This window comes from Hevea brasiliensis, chromosome 4 (assembly GCF_030052815.1).
Source record: "Hevea brasiliensis isolate MT/VB/25A 57/8 chromosome 4, ASM3005281v1, whole genome shotgun sequence".
NCBI lineage: Eukaryota > Viridiplantae > Streptophyta > Magnoliopsida > Malpighiales > Euphorbiaceae > Hevea > Hevea brasiliensis.
Genome location: NC_079496.1, coordinates 1,820,532 through 1,839,400, shown reverse-complemented (window position 1 = coordinate 1,839,400; position 18,869 = coordinate 1,820,532). Strand labels below are relative to the sequence as shown.

At 32.5% G+C, this 18,869-nt stretch overlaps 2 protein-coding genes across 2 annotated transcripts; both read right to left on the bottom strand.

Moving 5' to 3' along the window:
- Positions 1–827: 827 nt before the first annotated feature.
- On the bottom strand, positions 828–1,967 carry LOC110633028 (FCS-Like Zinc finger 15). The gene is made up of 2 exons (XM_021781468.2): positions 1,460–1,967; positions 828–1,190 (listed from the first exon to the last, which is right to left on the bottom strand). The coding sequence occupies exons 1-2, from the start codon at positions 1,672–1,674 to the stop codon at positions 1,010–1,012; spliced, it is 396 nt and encodes a 131-aa protein (XP_021637160.2). The 5' UTR covers positions 1,675–1,967; the 3' UTR covers positions 828–1,009.
- Positions 1,968–9,068: 7,101 nt separating this feature from the next.
- LOC110633100 (protein DETOXIFICATION 55) lies at positions 9,069–10,880 on the bottom strand. Its single transcript, XM_021781574.2, has 2 exons — positions 10,735–10,880; positions 9,069–10,646 (listed from the first exon to the last, which is right to left on the bottom strand). Exons 1-2 carry the CDS (start codon positions 10,777–10,779, stop codon positions 9,210–9,212), a joined length of 1,482 nt encoding a protein of 493 aa, XP_021637266.2. The 5' UTR covers positions 10,780–10,880; the 3' UTR covers positions 9,069–9,209.
- Between the last annotated feature and the right edge of the window lie 7,989 nt (positions 10,881–18,869).

The following is an 18,869-nucleotide window of genomic DNA, read 5'->3' as shown; positions in this document are numbered from 1 at the left end:
CCTTCACATCTATCAATTTTCTACTTGGATCTTAATCTCTAGTATACTCAAGGTGTGTTAAAGCAGTAAGCCAAGGGACCCTTTTTCTTTTCTTCTCCACTAAAACTTCACCATTTTCTACATTCAACCATCATCTCCCCCTCTTTTTAGTCCCTATTCATAGTCATTTTCATCTCATCATGACTTCACCTGCACCATCCATGCCTCTTTTTTGTCATCACATTGGCTCTTTCTCCGAGTGCCTAGGCTGTAACCTTGGTTCCTCAACTCAGCCCCACGACTCTACGCTAGTTGACAATATCCACAACCCCTGCTACTATGTCTTGATTTTGTGCTCTCCCTAGTGCGTTTTATATTCTTGGGCCTCAGAGATTTTACTTCAAAGGAAGATTCTTGATTCAGTCTATAGTTGACTTTATGTCTTGGGGGTTAAAATTTTGTACTATTGATTTTATGTGTTTAATTCACCCATATGGCAAACTTGCCAGCACTATGAACAAAATTGATTACTTGGGTTGTGATTGTTGAGCTGCCATTGTTAGGCATTCGAACTTCTGATTCACCACCTATGTTTCATCCACTTATGCAACAATAAGCAACCTCAGCAACAGCAGAGAACTTGAAAGTCCAGTACTTAGGATGCTCAATTTTTACTCTTTCAAGAATGTCTTTTTATTTTTTTTACTTTTCTGTCTTCCTCTTCTTCTGTTGAATGTCCGGCACTTGAAATTTCAATTTAACTCCTGCAACCGTTCTTACATTGTTTATGGGCAGATGGGAAACATGTTAAAAACCAAACCAATCCAAACCATATGAACTTCCGTAGATACGTCAGGCTAATTTGAATGCCCTTAGCAAAAGACGATTGTGGACATCAACGTCATTACAAAAACACTAGGGTAAAACTGAAAAACGACAGAGAGGATATCAATGCCATTTCACACTAGGGTAAAACTGAAACAAAATTATTGGAATTGAAAACGAAACAAGTTTCCGTTCCTTTTCTCTCTCAATACGCAGAACCACCTGCTCGGTTTCTTGTGCTTTTGTGGTGACGAGAAGCAGAAGATGAGGATGCAGAAGTTGGTTTCATAGCTGCCAGCGAACAGTTACCTTTCCTCAGGGTCTCCTCCTCGTCCATAAATATCTGCCTACACCTGCACTCCACGCTACAAAAAGCTATGTCTCCTCTACATATAAAAGAAAATAACCACCCAAATCAACCTTTTAACAAGAAATATAAACACAAAGCCATTAGAGCTCACTACCGCTTAACACAAAAACACAGTATAAACATCAAAAAAAGAGAAAAAGATCCATCTTTTAGAGATTGGCAAGCGAGAATGAAGTGCTTATTGGGCCAATATCCGCCAAATAAGATGTGGGTATTTGAAGAAAAACATTAAAAATGGAAGAGAAGTAGTAACAGTATGGTGTTTGTTTGCTACATATTGCTTACTTGTACATGTAGATGTCCTTTCCAGGCAAGAGTTTCTGTCCACAGAGGAAGCAATGCTCAAGAAAATTAAGTACCGGAAAAGACGAGTGGGAAGAAAAAGAGCTTGAAGAAGGAGAGGGTTTATTGATCATCACAATGGCTTTGCTGATCAATTGTGGGGTTTTCTCGTTAACACCACCCTTTTGTGCCTCCAAAACTATGCTTAAACCCACCATCTCTCATTATAAAATTTCTCTCTTTACAATCCCTTTACTACCAAAACAAGACAAAGAGTGGCTCCAACGATAGACGACAGCCGAGGAGGTGGAGGAAGAGGAGAGGTGTTTTGGAATGGGGGCGAAGAAGACGTTTTTTTGGGTGAAGAAATTGAAGGGAAAGAGGGTAGAACGGTAAAGGGAGTTGGTGGGTCCGTCACATCACAGTGGTCAGGACGATTAGGGCGGCGAACGATTTGACTTCTAGTGCTTGTTAACTGTCACGTATCTCCTTGTAGTCCCCATTCCATTTGCAGTTTTTCTTCCCAACCTTTTCTTGTTTCTTGGTTTTTTTAACATTAATTAATTAATATATATGAATATTATGTTGCAAAACGGCCAAGAAAATTGCAAGAGTTTGCTAATAACAGTACTTGACACAGGTGTTTGATAAAATGCGCAAGTAGGTTTGATTGATGTAGGCAAGTAAATAGAGGGACAGAGAGAGATAATACTAATATATTATAGAACGTTAAATGCGTCAAAGAGGATACATAACAAACAAACAAACAAAGAGAAGTGCTTTAACCAGAGGTGGTACAAGAAGACCAACCCGCAGGATAGCCACGCGTTGATGAAAGGGCAAAGACATGAACGGTGAAGGCTCTTCGTGGGGCCATGTCTTTCTTACCACTATAGGCCAGCAAGTGGGTCCACTACAACTCATTAGGCCTACTAATTTCACTTTCATGGGTCCCAATCCCATCGGCCATTTTGCTGGAGGATTTGAAAAAGAAGAAGTTGTTGGGCCACGTGCGTAAAATGAGACTGATAGAAAGTTGGGTCCTGTTTCCAAGCAATGGAACTCAACTCTATAAGGCTCAGGTTGAAGTTGACATGACATGACACGACACTACTTTATACTATAACAGTGTAATAATACTAAATAAATATAGGAAATTAATATTATTATGCTGTCTAATCCCAATTTAATTATCCTTTAATTAATCATTCCATCATTAAACAAACAATAAACACAAAGAAATGGATTAAGTTCTAAAAATGAATACCCACAAAATTAAAAAAAAAAAAATTATCAAAAAAACAAAATAATTGAGATTAATAGGGACCATTTAAAAGATTGGAATTTGTCTAAATGGGATATATGTTCAATGATGAGTTTGTGTAATGGGTATAGATTCCACTATGCGTGGATACTTGTAACTTTTTTTGATACTTAATATAAATATTGTGTAAAATATAAAATTAATTAAAGAAAATAACATTATAAATTTTGAATATGATTTCCCATATTTGCAGACAATTAATTAAGGACTGAAATTGAAAAAAAAAATTATTGGCAATGATCAAGATTAACATAATTATAATGTCTGCATTCAAAGAGTAATAATATGGTCCCCCATTGTTGGAAACAAATTCTTGAATCCCACGTACCACCTCTGTACTGTGGTTAAAATATCTTCCGAAAAGATATTTTCTTGCATAAAATATCTTCCAAACCCCCCTATTTAACATAACAGCACAACACTGAGATTGATTAGGGAAGTTTTCAAGTTTAAGGATATGTTATTATTATTATTATTAGAATTGCCTTTTTTTTTCTAAAATATATTTTTAAATAATTTAAAATTAAAATTCATCATATTTTCATCATAAAAATTTTAAACAAAACTAAATAATTTTTTTAACTATTTCTATTTGATATTATTAATAGAGATAATATTGATAAAAATATTTTACTAAATATATTAATTTAAAAGTATTGAAAATTAATTAAAAAGTAAATTTATATGTTTAAAAATTTTTAAATTATTTTGTAATAATATCTAAAATTATATTTTTTTTAAAAATATTTTTTAATTATAAAACTCAATAATACATAAAGCTTTAAAACAATAAATACATTAAAACCTCCTAATTTCAATCTCAATTAGCACTTATATTAGTTCAATAGAAGAAATATTATACAATAAAATTATATATATATATATATATAATAATAATTTATTTATGAAATATATATATATATATATATTGAAATTTATTTATTAAATAGGTGAATTATACATATTTATATATTGAATCAATCATAAATTTAATTTAGGTAAAAGCTTACCCCTATTCAATCTAAAGGAATTATTAAATATATAATACTCTTTTTACTTGTGTAAATATAAAATTAGTTTTTATAAAGATTACAGATTTTTCATTTTAAAATTTTTAACTTTAAATAATTTTTGTTCATATAATATTATAAATGATTGCAATTAAAAATAATAAAATTCAATAATAAATGAGGTATTTTAAAATAAAATGATATATTTTATATTTATATAATTTTAAATTGCAATATAAAAATATATTTTTTTATATTAAAGTGAAAATTGTGATGAAGATAAAAATGCCAATATATAATCCATTCTTACACTTTATTATTATTAGCATATAAGCGATAATGAAAAAAATTATACATATTGTTTTATTTATAAAAATACTATATCTATTTATATATAAAAATATAAATTAATTTTAATAAGAATAATAATTACTATAATTATGTTAAATTAATTTCTTATAATTATATTAATTATTATAATTATTTTAAATAAATCTCTTATAATTATGTAAAGATAGATTTTTCTATAATCATATTAATAATAATTATTATTATTATTATTATTATGAATTTTTATTTTTTAAATTAATCATTAATTAACCAGAGCTACGTGTTCTCTTTGAGCTTTTTCTGGTGATTGTAAGAAGTCAACTTAATCGGAAGACTTCCAGATCTCCGAATCTAAACAGATCCCCAAACTAAATTGTCAAAAATGGGCCTGAGCCTAATTTCCACCATGGCCCAACTTGGGAGTAAGTTATTAGTTTAGGCCTGCCCAGCTACTTAAGCAGGAATCCAAAGAAACTTGCAGAAATTTGATCATTTGATTGAATGAATGTGTTAGCTTTAAAATTTTTTATATGATTACCCTTATAATGACTTAACATTTGAATTGGGATGCCTAATCATTATCTAAAGGATATATATATGTTGCATAGTGCTGAAAGCAACACAAAGATGTTATCCGTCCGGCTATGCAAGTGTACTTCTCTTTTCAATTTGACATTTCTTGCATGCGTTGCCCTTCCTTCTTTTAATCTTTTCAGCCACCCATTAATTTGTCTCTTGAAAGACATATGGGGAGTGAGTGGCAGAGCCATAATCTATGAATAAGTAAAAAGAATAAATAGAGGATTGAGATTAAAAAGAAGTCTCATACAAATTAAGTTGTCACTCTCAAGTTTCATGCACAATATATAGGTCATGATCATCCAAGGTAACTAAAATGAGATTTGGAAAAATTGATGGGTCTTTTGCTGCAATTGATGAAGGAAACTCCATCACGTTATCTCTTTGATGTGAGTGTTTTATTCTTCAATCCATACTGAGCTCATTGACAATGGAATATTTCTCATTTATGAATAAATAATTGTACATTTATCATTAGGGTTAATTAAGGTGTGGCTATGCCATCTTTCTTCAATTTTTGTGGATATGATTAATTAGATATACTCAACAGTGAACTTCAATAATATTGCAGAAAAGCACAAGAAATAAAAGGTGTTTTTGATGGGGCTGCATGGAGCAACAACTGGTTCATTTTCTTTTACGATTTGGACCACCATAAAATGGATTCTTCTCATACTGCAACAAATGCTTCACTGTTGGAGCACAGTGATCTCAGGGCCAGAGTATACAAGCTTTTCATTAGCTATGTATTATTCAGTTCATGCTTATGTACGCACTATATAATCAATTAATAGTGTTTTTAGTAGTCACCCATTCAATGTCCAGAGTCTTTCCCAAGAGCAAAATATATAGTTCATAATAATAATTTAGGAGTCGTATAGAGACAATGTGGCAAATATATATATATATATATATAGATGATGAACGGATTTTGCTTCATAATAAGCTACAATCCAGTTTGAAAATACTAGAGACAGTGACGTTCATGTTCGACTGTTCGAGTGTGCCTGTTGTTGATAGAGATAACGAAATATCACCTATATGCAAGTGGTTGCACATGTGCCTCGCATATGCTCTCTTTCTTCTTTTTCTTCTTCTTATCTGGCTTGGAGAAGCCTGCAACTGCATGGTAGTACCTTACCTACAGATGCCATGCCCATGGCTGTCCACAGATGCACATGCTTGTTAAATTTTAGACAAATTACTTTTACGGTTTTTTTTTTCTTGGTTCATACTAAGTTTGAATTTAATATTTCATTTTTTTACAGATAATTTTAATATCATTTATTAAAATTCGTTAATACTGCCTTAGTGCAATATCTCTTTCAGCCAATTTTTAAATAGTTCATCCGTAAACTTTGCCCCATTTTTTATTTTTATCCTTTAACTTCAATTTATTATTAAAAAAAATTCTTGAATTTTAATTTTATTTCACAAAAAATCTAGCTAATTGCAATAGTAAGTTTTCAAATTAAAAAAATCCTTCTAAACTATGTACAATGTAACATCTATAAATATTGTTTCAGCACTTTTTAGTGGATGATAAATTTTCATTCTTTTCATAAAACAGATCGTTATAATAACATTAGCATTTTTGTAGTAGGTATAAATAGTGATTGAAACAGTTGGTGCTTTTTTTAGTGTAAGAGGATATAAGCTAAGATGGTGATTTCATTTTTCTTTAACTTGAAAACCTGTTATAACAAGTTAGAGGGATTTTTATGAAACAAAATTAAATTTCAGAGATTTTTTTAGTAATAAATTGTCACGACCCAAATTCTGGATGGAACCGGTATTAGGACTTGGGTTAGCATAAGGATTTCGAAGTCCGTAGTAAGCCTAACTATTCTTAACCCATTCATAAAACCTATAATTATAGTCCAATTTAAAGACATTAAACGAATAGAGTCTGGCGGTAAATTAGACTATCTAACATGGAGTATCAACTCACTCAACCTATAAACATCAAAATAACACAATTTGGGGAGTTCAGCTCACCCTCATAATCTTCAAACAAATGAATAATTGAATGAGAGCTCAGCTCCCTCATCCATAGAAACAATATATCTCATGCACTCATGTGCATTCATATAATAAATTTACAATGCCAACAGTTTAATTTATTACAACCCCAGACATAATTAATACATTACTGATATATGCAGAGTTTTAGAATACAAACAAGGAAAATAAAAGCACAATTAAACTTTTCTAGTAAACCTATAAGAAAGAAAGCAGTTATTCTCAAAGAATACACCTATCACCTGAGAAAAAATAATTAAATAGGGGGTGGGTGTTTGACTAATAAAGTAAAATATTGATTTCAAATACAATTTTTATAACTATTTAAATCTAAATACATTCCTATATATGAAATGCAACATACATACATATTTTCAAATAATTTAAATAATATTCGCACAAAAGATAATTTGAAGTACTCACACATCCACGTGTCACATCAATGTGTATATACATATAAGAGCTGATCTCCTATACAACTTTCTTAATTCTAACGCCTGCCAGCGAGATCAACTTAAGCCGGACTTTTTCTTAATAATCCAAATGCGGAGTCAGCGAGATCAATTCAAAACCTTACTCACCTCGACTTATTCACAAAAAAATAATCAATCCCAGCAAGTCAAGCTCCAGCCGCAACTACCTATCCTACCCATATTTATAATCACATTACACACATGCCGACACATGTACACAGCTCTAAATTATATTAAGGCGACATCCACAACAGTCTCATTAAATAAAATGTAATATAAGGCGTGCCTAGTATTTAACTACATAAATATATTTATAAGTGAATGCCTGAGCATGCCTTGAAATATATAATAATAATATTGAAATTATAAATAAAATTAATATCTATTTACAGATTATCTAAATATAACTGGAGTGGCTGAGAAAATTAGGAAGATTGACTTGGATCACCTAAACAATCATATTTAAGCAATTCATCAATATTAACTCAAAATAAAGAACTAAAAAGCATAAGACACCCTAAGTTTTTGCCGGAAATCCAACAAAAAATTTTCTATATCTAGGATCTACTCAACCTGTAAAATAACTCAACTAACACTTCTTAATCAAAAAGGCCTCAAGCCACAATACAATAACTATACAATGCCCCTCCTGAGCCTAACAAATTAGTTAATTCCTATATAAAATAATTATTTAAAAATTCAAGACGTTACATAAATTAAAGTTAAGAGTTGCAAGTGAAATACGAGATAAAATTTAAGGGCTAGTTATAAAAATTACCCCTACTACTTCTCCATACAAAAATTCCCAACCCATTTTTTTTAAGATGCATTGTACAATTGGTAAAGTTAACAAGGAACACGGTGCTTTTATCTATTTTTTTGAACATTTATTTTTAATGTTTGAATGATACTCAAGTGCATAAACACTCAATTAATAGAAATTTAATAAATGATATTTTTAGATGGACATTATAATGTGACATTTATATATCATTTAGGTGTATAAACCTTATAATATAAAAGATTAAGAATTTAATTTTAATATAATTTTTTAAATAAAAAAATATAATACATAATATTTTTTCAAAAAGAATTATAGAGCTTTCTAAAGTTGCTATATAATAAAGACTACAAAGAATAATGTTTATTATTTTCAAATAGTAGAATCCTGTTTAATTAAATAGAAAATCACATATAAACTCCTAAAATTGATAAATCTTAATTAATGATTTAACATTAAAAATTAAAACATATAAACTCCTAAAATTGATAAATCTTAATTAATAATTTAACATTAAAAATTGTGCAATTAATTAAAGCTTTGTTTGTTTTGTGAAAAATAATTTATATATAAAAAAATGTTTTCCAATGAGAAATTCTTTCTAAAAAAATAATTTTTATAAAAATATTTTACACTATTTGATTACAATATTAAATTATAGTATGTATTTATATAAAATTTTCATATTTTAATAAGATTATCAAAATTTAGAAAATAGAACATTTTTTCCTATAAAGAAAAAATTATTTTCTTTAAAAATAATTTAATTTTCCTTTTTATTAAAAAAAAATTCTATTAGTTCATTATTTCTTAAGTGCCCAAACACTAAAAGGTATGTATAAAATATATTTTTTATAAAATAAACAGAGCTAAATAAAATGACAAGAAAAGAAAAATGTTTATCTAAATTTATTCCATCCTAGACTTAAAAAATATATATATATATAATAGAACTTCATATTTATACATGATAAATCTGATGTATAATTTTTTTTTTTCAAGTCATAACAAGAGAAGGGACAAAAACTAGAAAAGACAAAGCGGAAGAAAACAGTACAATATATAATCATATAATATCACTTCTGGAAAATAATGAAGATAAAAAGCGTAATTTGAATTGTTGTCTTGTTAATGCCGTACTACTCTCTTTTTTAAAAAAATTTTTCTTTTTCACTTTTGAAAATCAACCCACTGAACACCGTCATCTGAGAAACCCTAGGCCTTCTTCTTTTTCTTATTTGAGTATTTGGTGTTCAAGTGGTAACAATGTTTGAGTGCTCTTGCCCACCAAGTGTTTGGCCTTTAAAGACTCTTTTTTCCAATCTGTCTTGTATACCACCGTCAAGATTGAAACTACACATGCAATTTGAGCGGCTAGAAGTCCATAACATAGACCCACGAACCCTGCCTCCCAAACAAAGCCTAAGACTATGGCCACTGGTGCGCCCACCAAGTAAAACGCGTACAAGTTTATTCCTGCCCCAATACCGGGCCTAGCACTTCCTCTTAAAATCCCACAACTAGTGGTTTGTGGACAATTCGCTAGCTCACATAGTCCAATTATCGGCAGTACAGTCATACTTAGCTTAAGAACTTGTTCATCCTCTGTAAAAACCCTCCCCCATGCTTCTCTTCCTACTGTGGTTAATACCAACCCAAATAATGAGCTTAATAGCGCTAGTCCTATAGCAACTGCCGTAGCCAAACGTGCCTTTCCTGGTCTTCCTGCTCCTAGTTCGTTGCCTACTCGGGTTGAGACCGATGAGCTAATTGCTGTAGGTAATGTGTACAAAAGAGATGTGGTTTGAATTACTATAGCTGATGTTGCCAGAGCAACTCGAGGTTTCGATAAGTATCCAGCTGCAATTGTCATGAACTCATACCACCACCACTCTAAACAAACGGCTAAACAACTTGGTACAGCAAGTCGAATTAGAATCCCCCATTCCTTTATTCTTAGTGAAGAAGAAGTTGATGAGGATGGCGGCAGCTGCGGTGGTGTTGGTGATGGTGATAGTGGTGTGTACAAAGGCTCATCAGGGACACGAGTGAAGTACATGTAACATAATAGGTATAAGAGGGTGTTAAAATTAGAGATAAAAGTGGAAATTGCAATTCCAGGGACCCCAAGACGAAGAGTGAAGGCTAGGAATATGGTGATAGGGAGGTGCAGAACAATGGACACCAAAGTGCACCACATTAATGGCCATGTAGTCCCTTTACTACGTAAATATATGCGTAGAGGGTGTAGAATGCTATTAGCAATAAGATCTGGGATAGAAAAACGGCAATATAAACTTGCGAGTTTGGTTATTTCAGGATCTTGATGGACGGCAAGCATGAGGGGTTCAAGGTTCACCCATAGCAAGGCAATAGGCAAGGAAACTACGAGTAACATCAGAATTGTTCTTTGTAGAGTTAGAGATGCTGCTGACAAGTTCCTTGAACCAAAAGCTTGGCTGCAAAGTGGCTCCATCCCCATGGCCAAGCCTGATAGGACTGAGTAGCCGGTGATGTTGGTGAAACCAATGGCCAAGGCACCTCCGGCGAGCTCCAGACTTCCTAGCCTTCCCATGCACGCAACTAAAATCATGTTTTTCAGATAACCCACCAAGCTCATGACTGCTATTGGGAAGCCTATATCAGTCATTTTCTTTAGTTCTTCCACCACCTGCCAAAAGGAGAAAAAAAATCAGACTTGAAGTGATAAATTTATAAGCATTGATAAGATTTTCTAGTTGAGTTTCAGAATTTTATACCTCTGGCATGGTCGGGTACTTTTGGGAGTTCTCTATAGTAAGCATCTTTATGTCCTCTGTAAGTTTTGAGAGTTAGCAGAGAGTGAGGAGTGAGGAGGTTTTTATAGGTAGGGAGGTGGGGTGGAGGATTTTAGTTAGTTGTTGAGTGTTTGGATGACAGCACTGTACCCAGCAGAGACCTTGAAGCTTACAAATAAATTAAAGTGGTGGGAGTGTACTAGTGTCCAATTGCAAAGCTGATGCAGTGATGGATCAAAAAACAGCACATAAACCTTATTTTAACCGTGTTATATACCGAAGTAGTCTCCCCATACCCTTTTGTTCAAATCACATTTTGTCATTTTCCAAATTAAACCCAACATATCCACTTACTCTTTGGAATTCATCGTATTCTCAACTCGATCACTCCTCCAACTAAGAGAGAAAAAAAAAAAACCATTATTTTTTATCTTAATCTATAATCATAAAGCTTTGATTATATATAAGCTTGTCAGGAAAATTTACTATTTGGAATATTGAATATGATGATTACTCTTGAATATATATATATATATGCAAAGCTAGAAGTAGAAGAAAGGTGCTTGTTGGGTAGTCATTTTATTTTTTTGGAAGAAACGATGTGAGGATTCTTAGATCGTTGAAGAATCTTGATAATATCTTTTGAAATTGTTGGTATATATCAAGTCACATTTCCAGTGAAATGATCAAATTGTAAGGATGTCTAAATCACAAACAGAGATGAAATTTAATTTGTATAGGAAGCAAAAGTCTTTCTTTTTATTTTCCCCACATGTTTTTTTTTATGGATTCAAAATTCTATAGGACCAAAGGCCCTCCACGTTATATTGAAGCACGCAGCTTGTCTATTAAAGGTACTACAGCCAAACTCCTTTCTATATCGATTTCCCATATATATATATATATGTCTTCTTGTATAAGCTTATTTTTATTGGAGAATTAATTGGATTTGCAGCTGATCTCTTTCTATCTTTAAAGCCTCAATTATATGTGATCTCTTGCACGCTTCTTCCATTAATGTAGGCCTCACCCCTCGACTAACTGTCAGTCCAAATTTTTTTGTTCTTTTAGTTTCTTGCTTTTGTAAAAAAATGTGCAAACCCTTATTTAAGACTATTTGGTTCTCTTGAAAGCCTATAAGATTCACTGTTGCATTCATCAAAAGTATTGTCTAACATTTCACCAAGACTTTCTTCTGGTCAAAAAATTCCTTTCCTATTACTACGTACATGTTAATTACTATTTTTTAATTAATTAAAAAAATAAATATAACTCTATTAAATGAATAATAGGCTTTCAATCATTAAATCAAATTAAACAAAATAAATATTAAATATATTTTAAATATTACTATTCACTCATTTTAAATCAACATGACATATTTGTATGTATGCAGTGATTTTGTGATTCTCATATGAAGACTGAAATCAATCAAACATACTATTATTATTGTTATTATTATTATTAAGAAGCAAGAAATATCTTCTAATTCTATCTTTCCAAGCTTTCATTTCCACTAAATATTAGAAATAAAGCAACACTAACCATAAAAATTATGTTGCTGTCACACACACTTACATGGGAACCATGCATGTGCATATAGTTACACCAAATGACCAAAAGAATCAATCTTTTCGACAATTATTACACCCTCTTCTGTTCGATAAATCATCTTGTCTACAAATTGCATTTTCAATCACTTATATTTTATCCCGCCACCATATGCCCAAGATATGATTTTATACCTTCCTACCCAGCCAATGTGAATTCAACGAATATCACAAGAGTGGTAGTTAGGGGGAAACGATAACGTATCCAACCGTCACATCTCTAATGCTTTTTGATGGCGTGTTCTTGTCATGAACATACTGTAGCTTTGGGGCCAAGAACACAGGCCTTGTGTATGAAAGAACTCGAGCAGCATAGACACCCGTCTCGCTTCTCCCGCAACGCGTGACAAAGATTACTATCAACGATTCACTGAACGACTATGATACCAAATAGCTATATAGTCCCAATCAGAGATAACTTAATTGTTTTTCCTCTATTTTTCATTCACTAGGTATAAAATATTTATGGTATATAACAGTTATTTATTTATTTAGTGCAATACTTATATAATAACTAAGTGATTTCTAAAAAGAATATGTAGAAAACGTGCCCAATAAATGGGATTTAGTGGATCTCAGAATGTAATTAAAAGTCTTTTGTGGGGTTCCAGGAGCTTGACATTGATTTACCACTCAAACCCATTTTGTGCTATTTAGTCAACGAACTTTGTTATATTTTAGACCCTAATCATGATGGTTATCTCCCTAAAATCAAAGTGGAGAGAGTCAACTTCAACCACATTAATTATTTGGTCTCTTTCTTCATCTAGTTCTTGCTAGTTGGTGCCAATTACTAGAGGAAGATTTTCAAGTCAAAGGTCAAAGATTGGCGTGTGTGTGCCAAAAATCTTACACATTATAATTTGCTTGCAACAATAAATAAAACACAGATTGAACAATTTGCAAATTTTATATGTTGCTTTAGCAAATTCTATACAGGTGAATTCGGACATTCAAATTAATGAAATGCATTCAGTAATCTATTTCCAATTGGTCATGGATCATTATTATTTAACATCAGAAAAATATATACGTATATATATATATATATATATATATATATATATATATGTATATCAACGGCCAACTTCATATCTAGAGTCTGAATGCATATATGAATAATTACTAGTAGAAAGCAAAATCATTTTTGGCCCTCAATACCAAATTGGACAACAACATATAACAGCTCCTATTCAAAAGGCCATTAATGATTAGGCAAAGCAATTTCTCTCTCTATTTTCCTTTGAAACTAAGCTAAAAAACGAATCCAACATCAAGCAGCTAGAGCTAGCTATTAACTCAAGATAATCTGTCACGTTAGAAAGTAATAAAAGGACTTATAAAGGCGAAAACTTAATTAACTAAATGGTTAGTTCTAATTCTTTACTTATGATTGGTCTAAGTTAAAGTATGTCCATCTCATACTTCATAAACTCTTGCTTCAGCCCACTCATTCAACTTCATCCATTTATCTTAATTCTATGTATAAATAGCTCAACATTGAAGAAGAAACTAAGATAAGAAAAGCTTAATTTTGGTGAAAAAAGAGAGATATAATATCATGTGATTATCATATGGAAGAAATGGGTTGCAGGGCACATGAACATGTGAACCCAAGATCTCAAGACCTAACTTCTTCCACTTGCATGGAATTCAAAAGCATATAGAAACCTCCATTTTTATATCAAAAGACTGAGTCATTTTAGCGGAAAGTGAGGACTATTCTTTTGCTAGCTTTATTTTCAAAATATGACCTAACTAGGCTATCTGTACGGAAAGCCAGTCTCTTATGGATTCCATTAATTAAATACTGATGGAAAATCACAGATCATTATGCCACCACTCATGAAAATTAGGTAAACAGGATATAATAAGGTAATAATTTATATTTTTCTAAAATAAAATATGGTCAAAAATTAGTCTAGCTATGCTGCATTTGTCGCCACAGATTAAAAGGTTTTAATAATATAATATGCTCAATCAAGTGCCTAATTAGTGCTTATATTAGGTCAATTCATCCTTTAAATAATTAAAATTATCATAATCTAGCTAGGTACAGTATGGTTAAATTAATTGTTTACTAATTGAGTATTTATCCTATAATATAATAATAATTAATTAAAATTTTTATGATTTAAAAAGCTTATTGCTGTCTGTCCTTGTACAAAAGAAATAGTTGTCCGCAGTAGCCTATTAATTCTAATTCTTGGATCTTTTTTGTTGGACTCCACTCTGCAAAACAAAGAGTTCAACTCAGGATCAAGGCCCGTTGGGCTAAGCCCAATTTTCAAGCAAAATTGTAATTGAGATCCACTATTGCCCTGTTGGGCCCTAATTTTGTTTTTCTATTTGAAAATTAAGATTTTATATAAATTTAATTTAATTATTTTTTTTATCAATTCTTATTTTTTTAAATTCAACAAATAAAAAATTCAATTTTTTTATTTAAATTTTTAAAAAATAAAAATTATATCAAAAATAATAAACTGTATAAAATTATTTTCTTATAAATAATTTTTCCAAGCAAAGTCATAAATAATTCAACATGGTTAAACTCTTATTAATTTTATTTTTGAGATAATTAAATATCATAATTTAATAAAATATGCATTTAATTTAATCAAAATTAAGCCTTAACATTAAAACTTACAGATTATTTTATTTATAAAATTATATTTTGAGATGATCTTATTTTATAATGATAAGTTTACTGGATAATGCTGCTTTATCCTCGTGCCCATAATGCCACCAGCTCACCTCCACATTATCATGCTTAGCTTCAAATGATTAACCAAGTGGATTTGGTCATATTTTATTAATCAAATTTTTCTTTCTTCATAATATATGAAAAAAAAAAATCTTACTTATTTATATCTTAAATTTATAATAAATTAAATTTAGATAAAAATGTCACGACCTAACCGATGGATCGGACTGGCACTAGGACCTGGGCCAGCCTAAAACCCTCGAAGCCCGTAGTAAGCCTAATTATTCCTCAACCCATGACTAGGCCCACAATTTAGGCCCAATATGCATATAAAATTATTTAAATTAAACTGTTAAAATTTTCTTTCGGGCCAATTTAGCCCAATAATTATCAGAAACTAAAATTAGGGGAGCCTAGCTCAACCCTTTTACATCATCTACAAACTATTTAAAACTCATAAAAATTTTTCATTTATTAATATAAAAACTTAAATTCATGCAGTCCTTGACAGGATTAATGCTATTACTAGTGCATGCGGAGTTCTAAATTACAAATTTAGATAATAATAATACAGTTAAGTAATCTTTTCATAACCTGTGAGGAAAGGGACAGGTTATTCTGAAAAAGGTCTCCTCCTGTAGTCTGGAAAAATATGGTGAACAGGAGTGAGCGTTCGACTCAGAGAGTAAAATATCAATTTTAACCATAATCTCTATAACTATCTAAAGCTAATGCACTCTGTAGAGTGAAATGCAACATCGACAATATTTTCACATCATAACAGCCAAAAGGTAATTTGGAGCACTCACACACCCGATAATGTCAAACAATACATATATGGGAGCTGATTCCCTATACAGCTCTCTTAATCCAAACTGTGCCAGCGAAGAACTCAAGCTCGGACTTCCACTTAATAAACCAAATCGGGGTCCCAGAGAAGAATTCAAGCCGTGTCTACCCCGAAGGACCAGGTCCCAGCAAAGATCTCAAACCATGTCTAACCGTCCTGTCCATAGCTAACACCACACCACACGCACGCCAACTCACACACTGCTCCAAATTACCACAAGAACATCCATGGCACTTTAACAATTATGAATGCAACATAAAACGTGTCTCGTGTTTAACTACATAAATACATATTTATAAGTGATGCATGGACATGCTTGAACATATAATAATATAGAAATTATAATTAAAATTAATATTTTACTCACTGTACACCGAGGACTATTGTGGCTGCTGGATGGAGAAAAATAGTTGACATCGATCACCTAATAATTAAATTATAAATTTATTAGTACTAAGTCAAAATAAAACTCTAAAGAGTCAACAGTCAGCCTAATTCATGCCGGAAATCCGGCAGAGTTTCCCTTATACTTGGGACTTACCCAACCTGCAAAAGGCTTTAAAATACACTTCTATATCCACCAATCACACAATCGCAACTCATTCACATCACAAGGCCCCTCCTGGGCCTGCCCAAAATAGTCAACAACCATAATTCAAAAAAATTACAATTTAGTCCCTATAACTAGCCCTCTTGCAAACGCTATCCAAACGAGCACTAAAAATTCTAAAATTTTGCCTCGTGGTCCTTAATAATATTATACGGCTATTGCAAAAGGAATTATAATTTTCTGATCATCCACGAATATTTTATGAATTTTATTCTAAATTGATATTAGCCGAAAATGAGCAACTTGGAGTTCAGGTTTATCTATGTCAATTCTGACACCTGGAATGCGTCCAGAATGTCTGAAAATGCTAGGATTGACTATAATATCTATCATGTTCTAAGACGGGCCGTCAGGCAGCCGGATCTGGCTGAAAATGCGATCCCGACGCCGGTGAGTTATCCTCGATTCGATTGCGCCTAAATTAAGTCCAAATTGTGTTAATAATTATTATAAAATTATTTTTAAATTTTGGGAATCGAAAAAGTTTGAAAATCTCACCAAACTATATGGACCGTCCGATTATCGCCTTTTTCAAACAGTGTCCAATCGGAGCGGGACAGGTCCTATCTCGAAGATCTCGTCATCCTGAGTCCATCGGTGGCCTCGGATTTTCGATCCGATGGTCGGATCGCCGGAAAAGTGGCCGGAAAGCTCGAAATCCATACGTTTTTCTTCCAACTTTCCCTCACCGGATCTTCTCCCTCCAGCCACCGTTGGAGGCGAGGCTGGTTGGGTCTTGAAGCTTGCTGTGCCAGGAGTTGAACGGGCCTAGCCTCGTCGGAAACAACCACCAGATGACGTCGGAACGAAGCTTGAAAGTGGCAGCCTTGCACATGCGTCCACCTCCCTCTCTCTTTGAAACTAGCCTCCATTGTCGCCCTTTGCCGCCTTGCTTACTGCCGTAGAGGCTCGCCGGAGCATGCTGGAGACTCACCAGTCTTCATTGTCGGTAGTGATGTCCTTTGCCGGCCAAAAAAATGAAGAAAGGGAGAGAAAGAGTGGGTGAAAGAGAGAGTTGCGTGGGGGTGAGGGGAGGGGTTGCATGGGTCTATTTCAAAATTTCCATTTCATTTTTTTTTTAACTGGCAGTGACAATGGAAATCCACTGTCACACGCCAAGTCCCATCCCCCTTTCCCCTTTTTTTATTTATTTATTTATTATTATTATTTTTTTTTAGGTTGTTATATTCTTCCCCCCTTATGAAAAATTCGTCCTCGAATTTTCGAATAAACAAGAGATAAGGAAAAGAAGATTATTAGAACAAGTGCAATCATTACTCCTCCAGCTATGCAGAGATTGGTAATGTGACGCCCATTACCCGTCTATTGTATAGCCGAGCAAGAAGTGCCACATTCGGTGCCGGAGCACCCTATCTTGTCTTGTCATGTCTATTGTAAATTTTAATGTCCTTTAAATCAGGTAATTTAAGTATAGATTTTTTTTTATATCTTATTTTTGTGGAGACCCGAACAGATCCTCCTCTGTTTTATTAGCATCTGGCGGGTTCCACTATCACCTGTTAACATATTCATAGTCATCTCACATATTTCCATATCATATTCTCTTTTATTATATCATTCACAACTATTTATGAGATCTCAAAATGAAGTGTCATCTATTGCATTCATATTGAAATTCATAGATAATAAATTATAAGTATTCATTTCAAGTCCAAAATAAAATACATCATAAACTAGTAATTACATCATGACTAGACATAATGAACCAAAATACTAGTCTACACATGGGCCCTACCAAAATACAAAAGACTGATGAGGTGACTCTGATCGGTGGCAGATCTGGTCGGAACTCTGTCCAAATACTACTGTGGCGACTGCTGATCTTCAGTACCTACGCGATGGAAAATCAACGCGCTAAGCATAACGCTTAGTGGTGCATAATTTATAATAACAATAATTAAACAATTGAATTAATATTTAGAAATCATAAATTCTGGGTCTTTTACATTTTTTTTTTATTACACTTTGGAAACAATTAAGATTATTGGGATCTTTCCTGTTTACTTATTGTATATTCAGTATTAATTAATTATTATCAAAGCCCAAGAAACCTATAACAAATTATAAAAGCTGGATACACGGGAGTATACGGGTTAGACAGCCATATGTCTACCCTGTATACATCTGTCAGGCACGAAGCCAGCTGTCTGGCATGAGACCCGCTATCAGGCTTGTAAAGCCAGAAATAAAGTAGGCACAATGGCCAGTAAGTAGGCATATAGCCTGTAGAACAATCATACCAGACATATATTATCAGTTCATGATTTTCTCGGAGGCGATCTTTGCTATCTATAGTCCCTAACTGGTATACCAATTTAT

Excerpts from the sequence above, each read along its gene's own strand:
- LOC110633028 (XM_021781468.2), bottom strand. The coding sequence starts at position 1,674 with ATGGTGGGTTTAAGCATAGTTTTGGAGGCACAAAAGGGTGGTGTTAAC. Across the intron at positions 1,191-1,459 it reads AAGGACATCTACATGTACAA|AGGAGACATAGCTTTTTGTA; the intron begins GTAAGCAATATG and ends TTTTATATGTAG.
- LOC110633100 (XM_021781574.2), bottom strand. The coding sequence starts at position 10,779 with ATGCTTACTATAGAGAACTCCCAAAAGTACCCGACCATGCCAGAG. Across the intron at positions 10,647-10,734 it reads AGTACCCGACCATGCCAGAG|GTGGTGGAAGAACTAAAGAA; the intron begins GTATAAAATTCT and ends TCCTTTTGGCAG.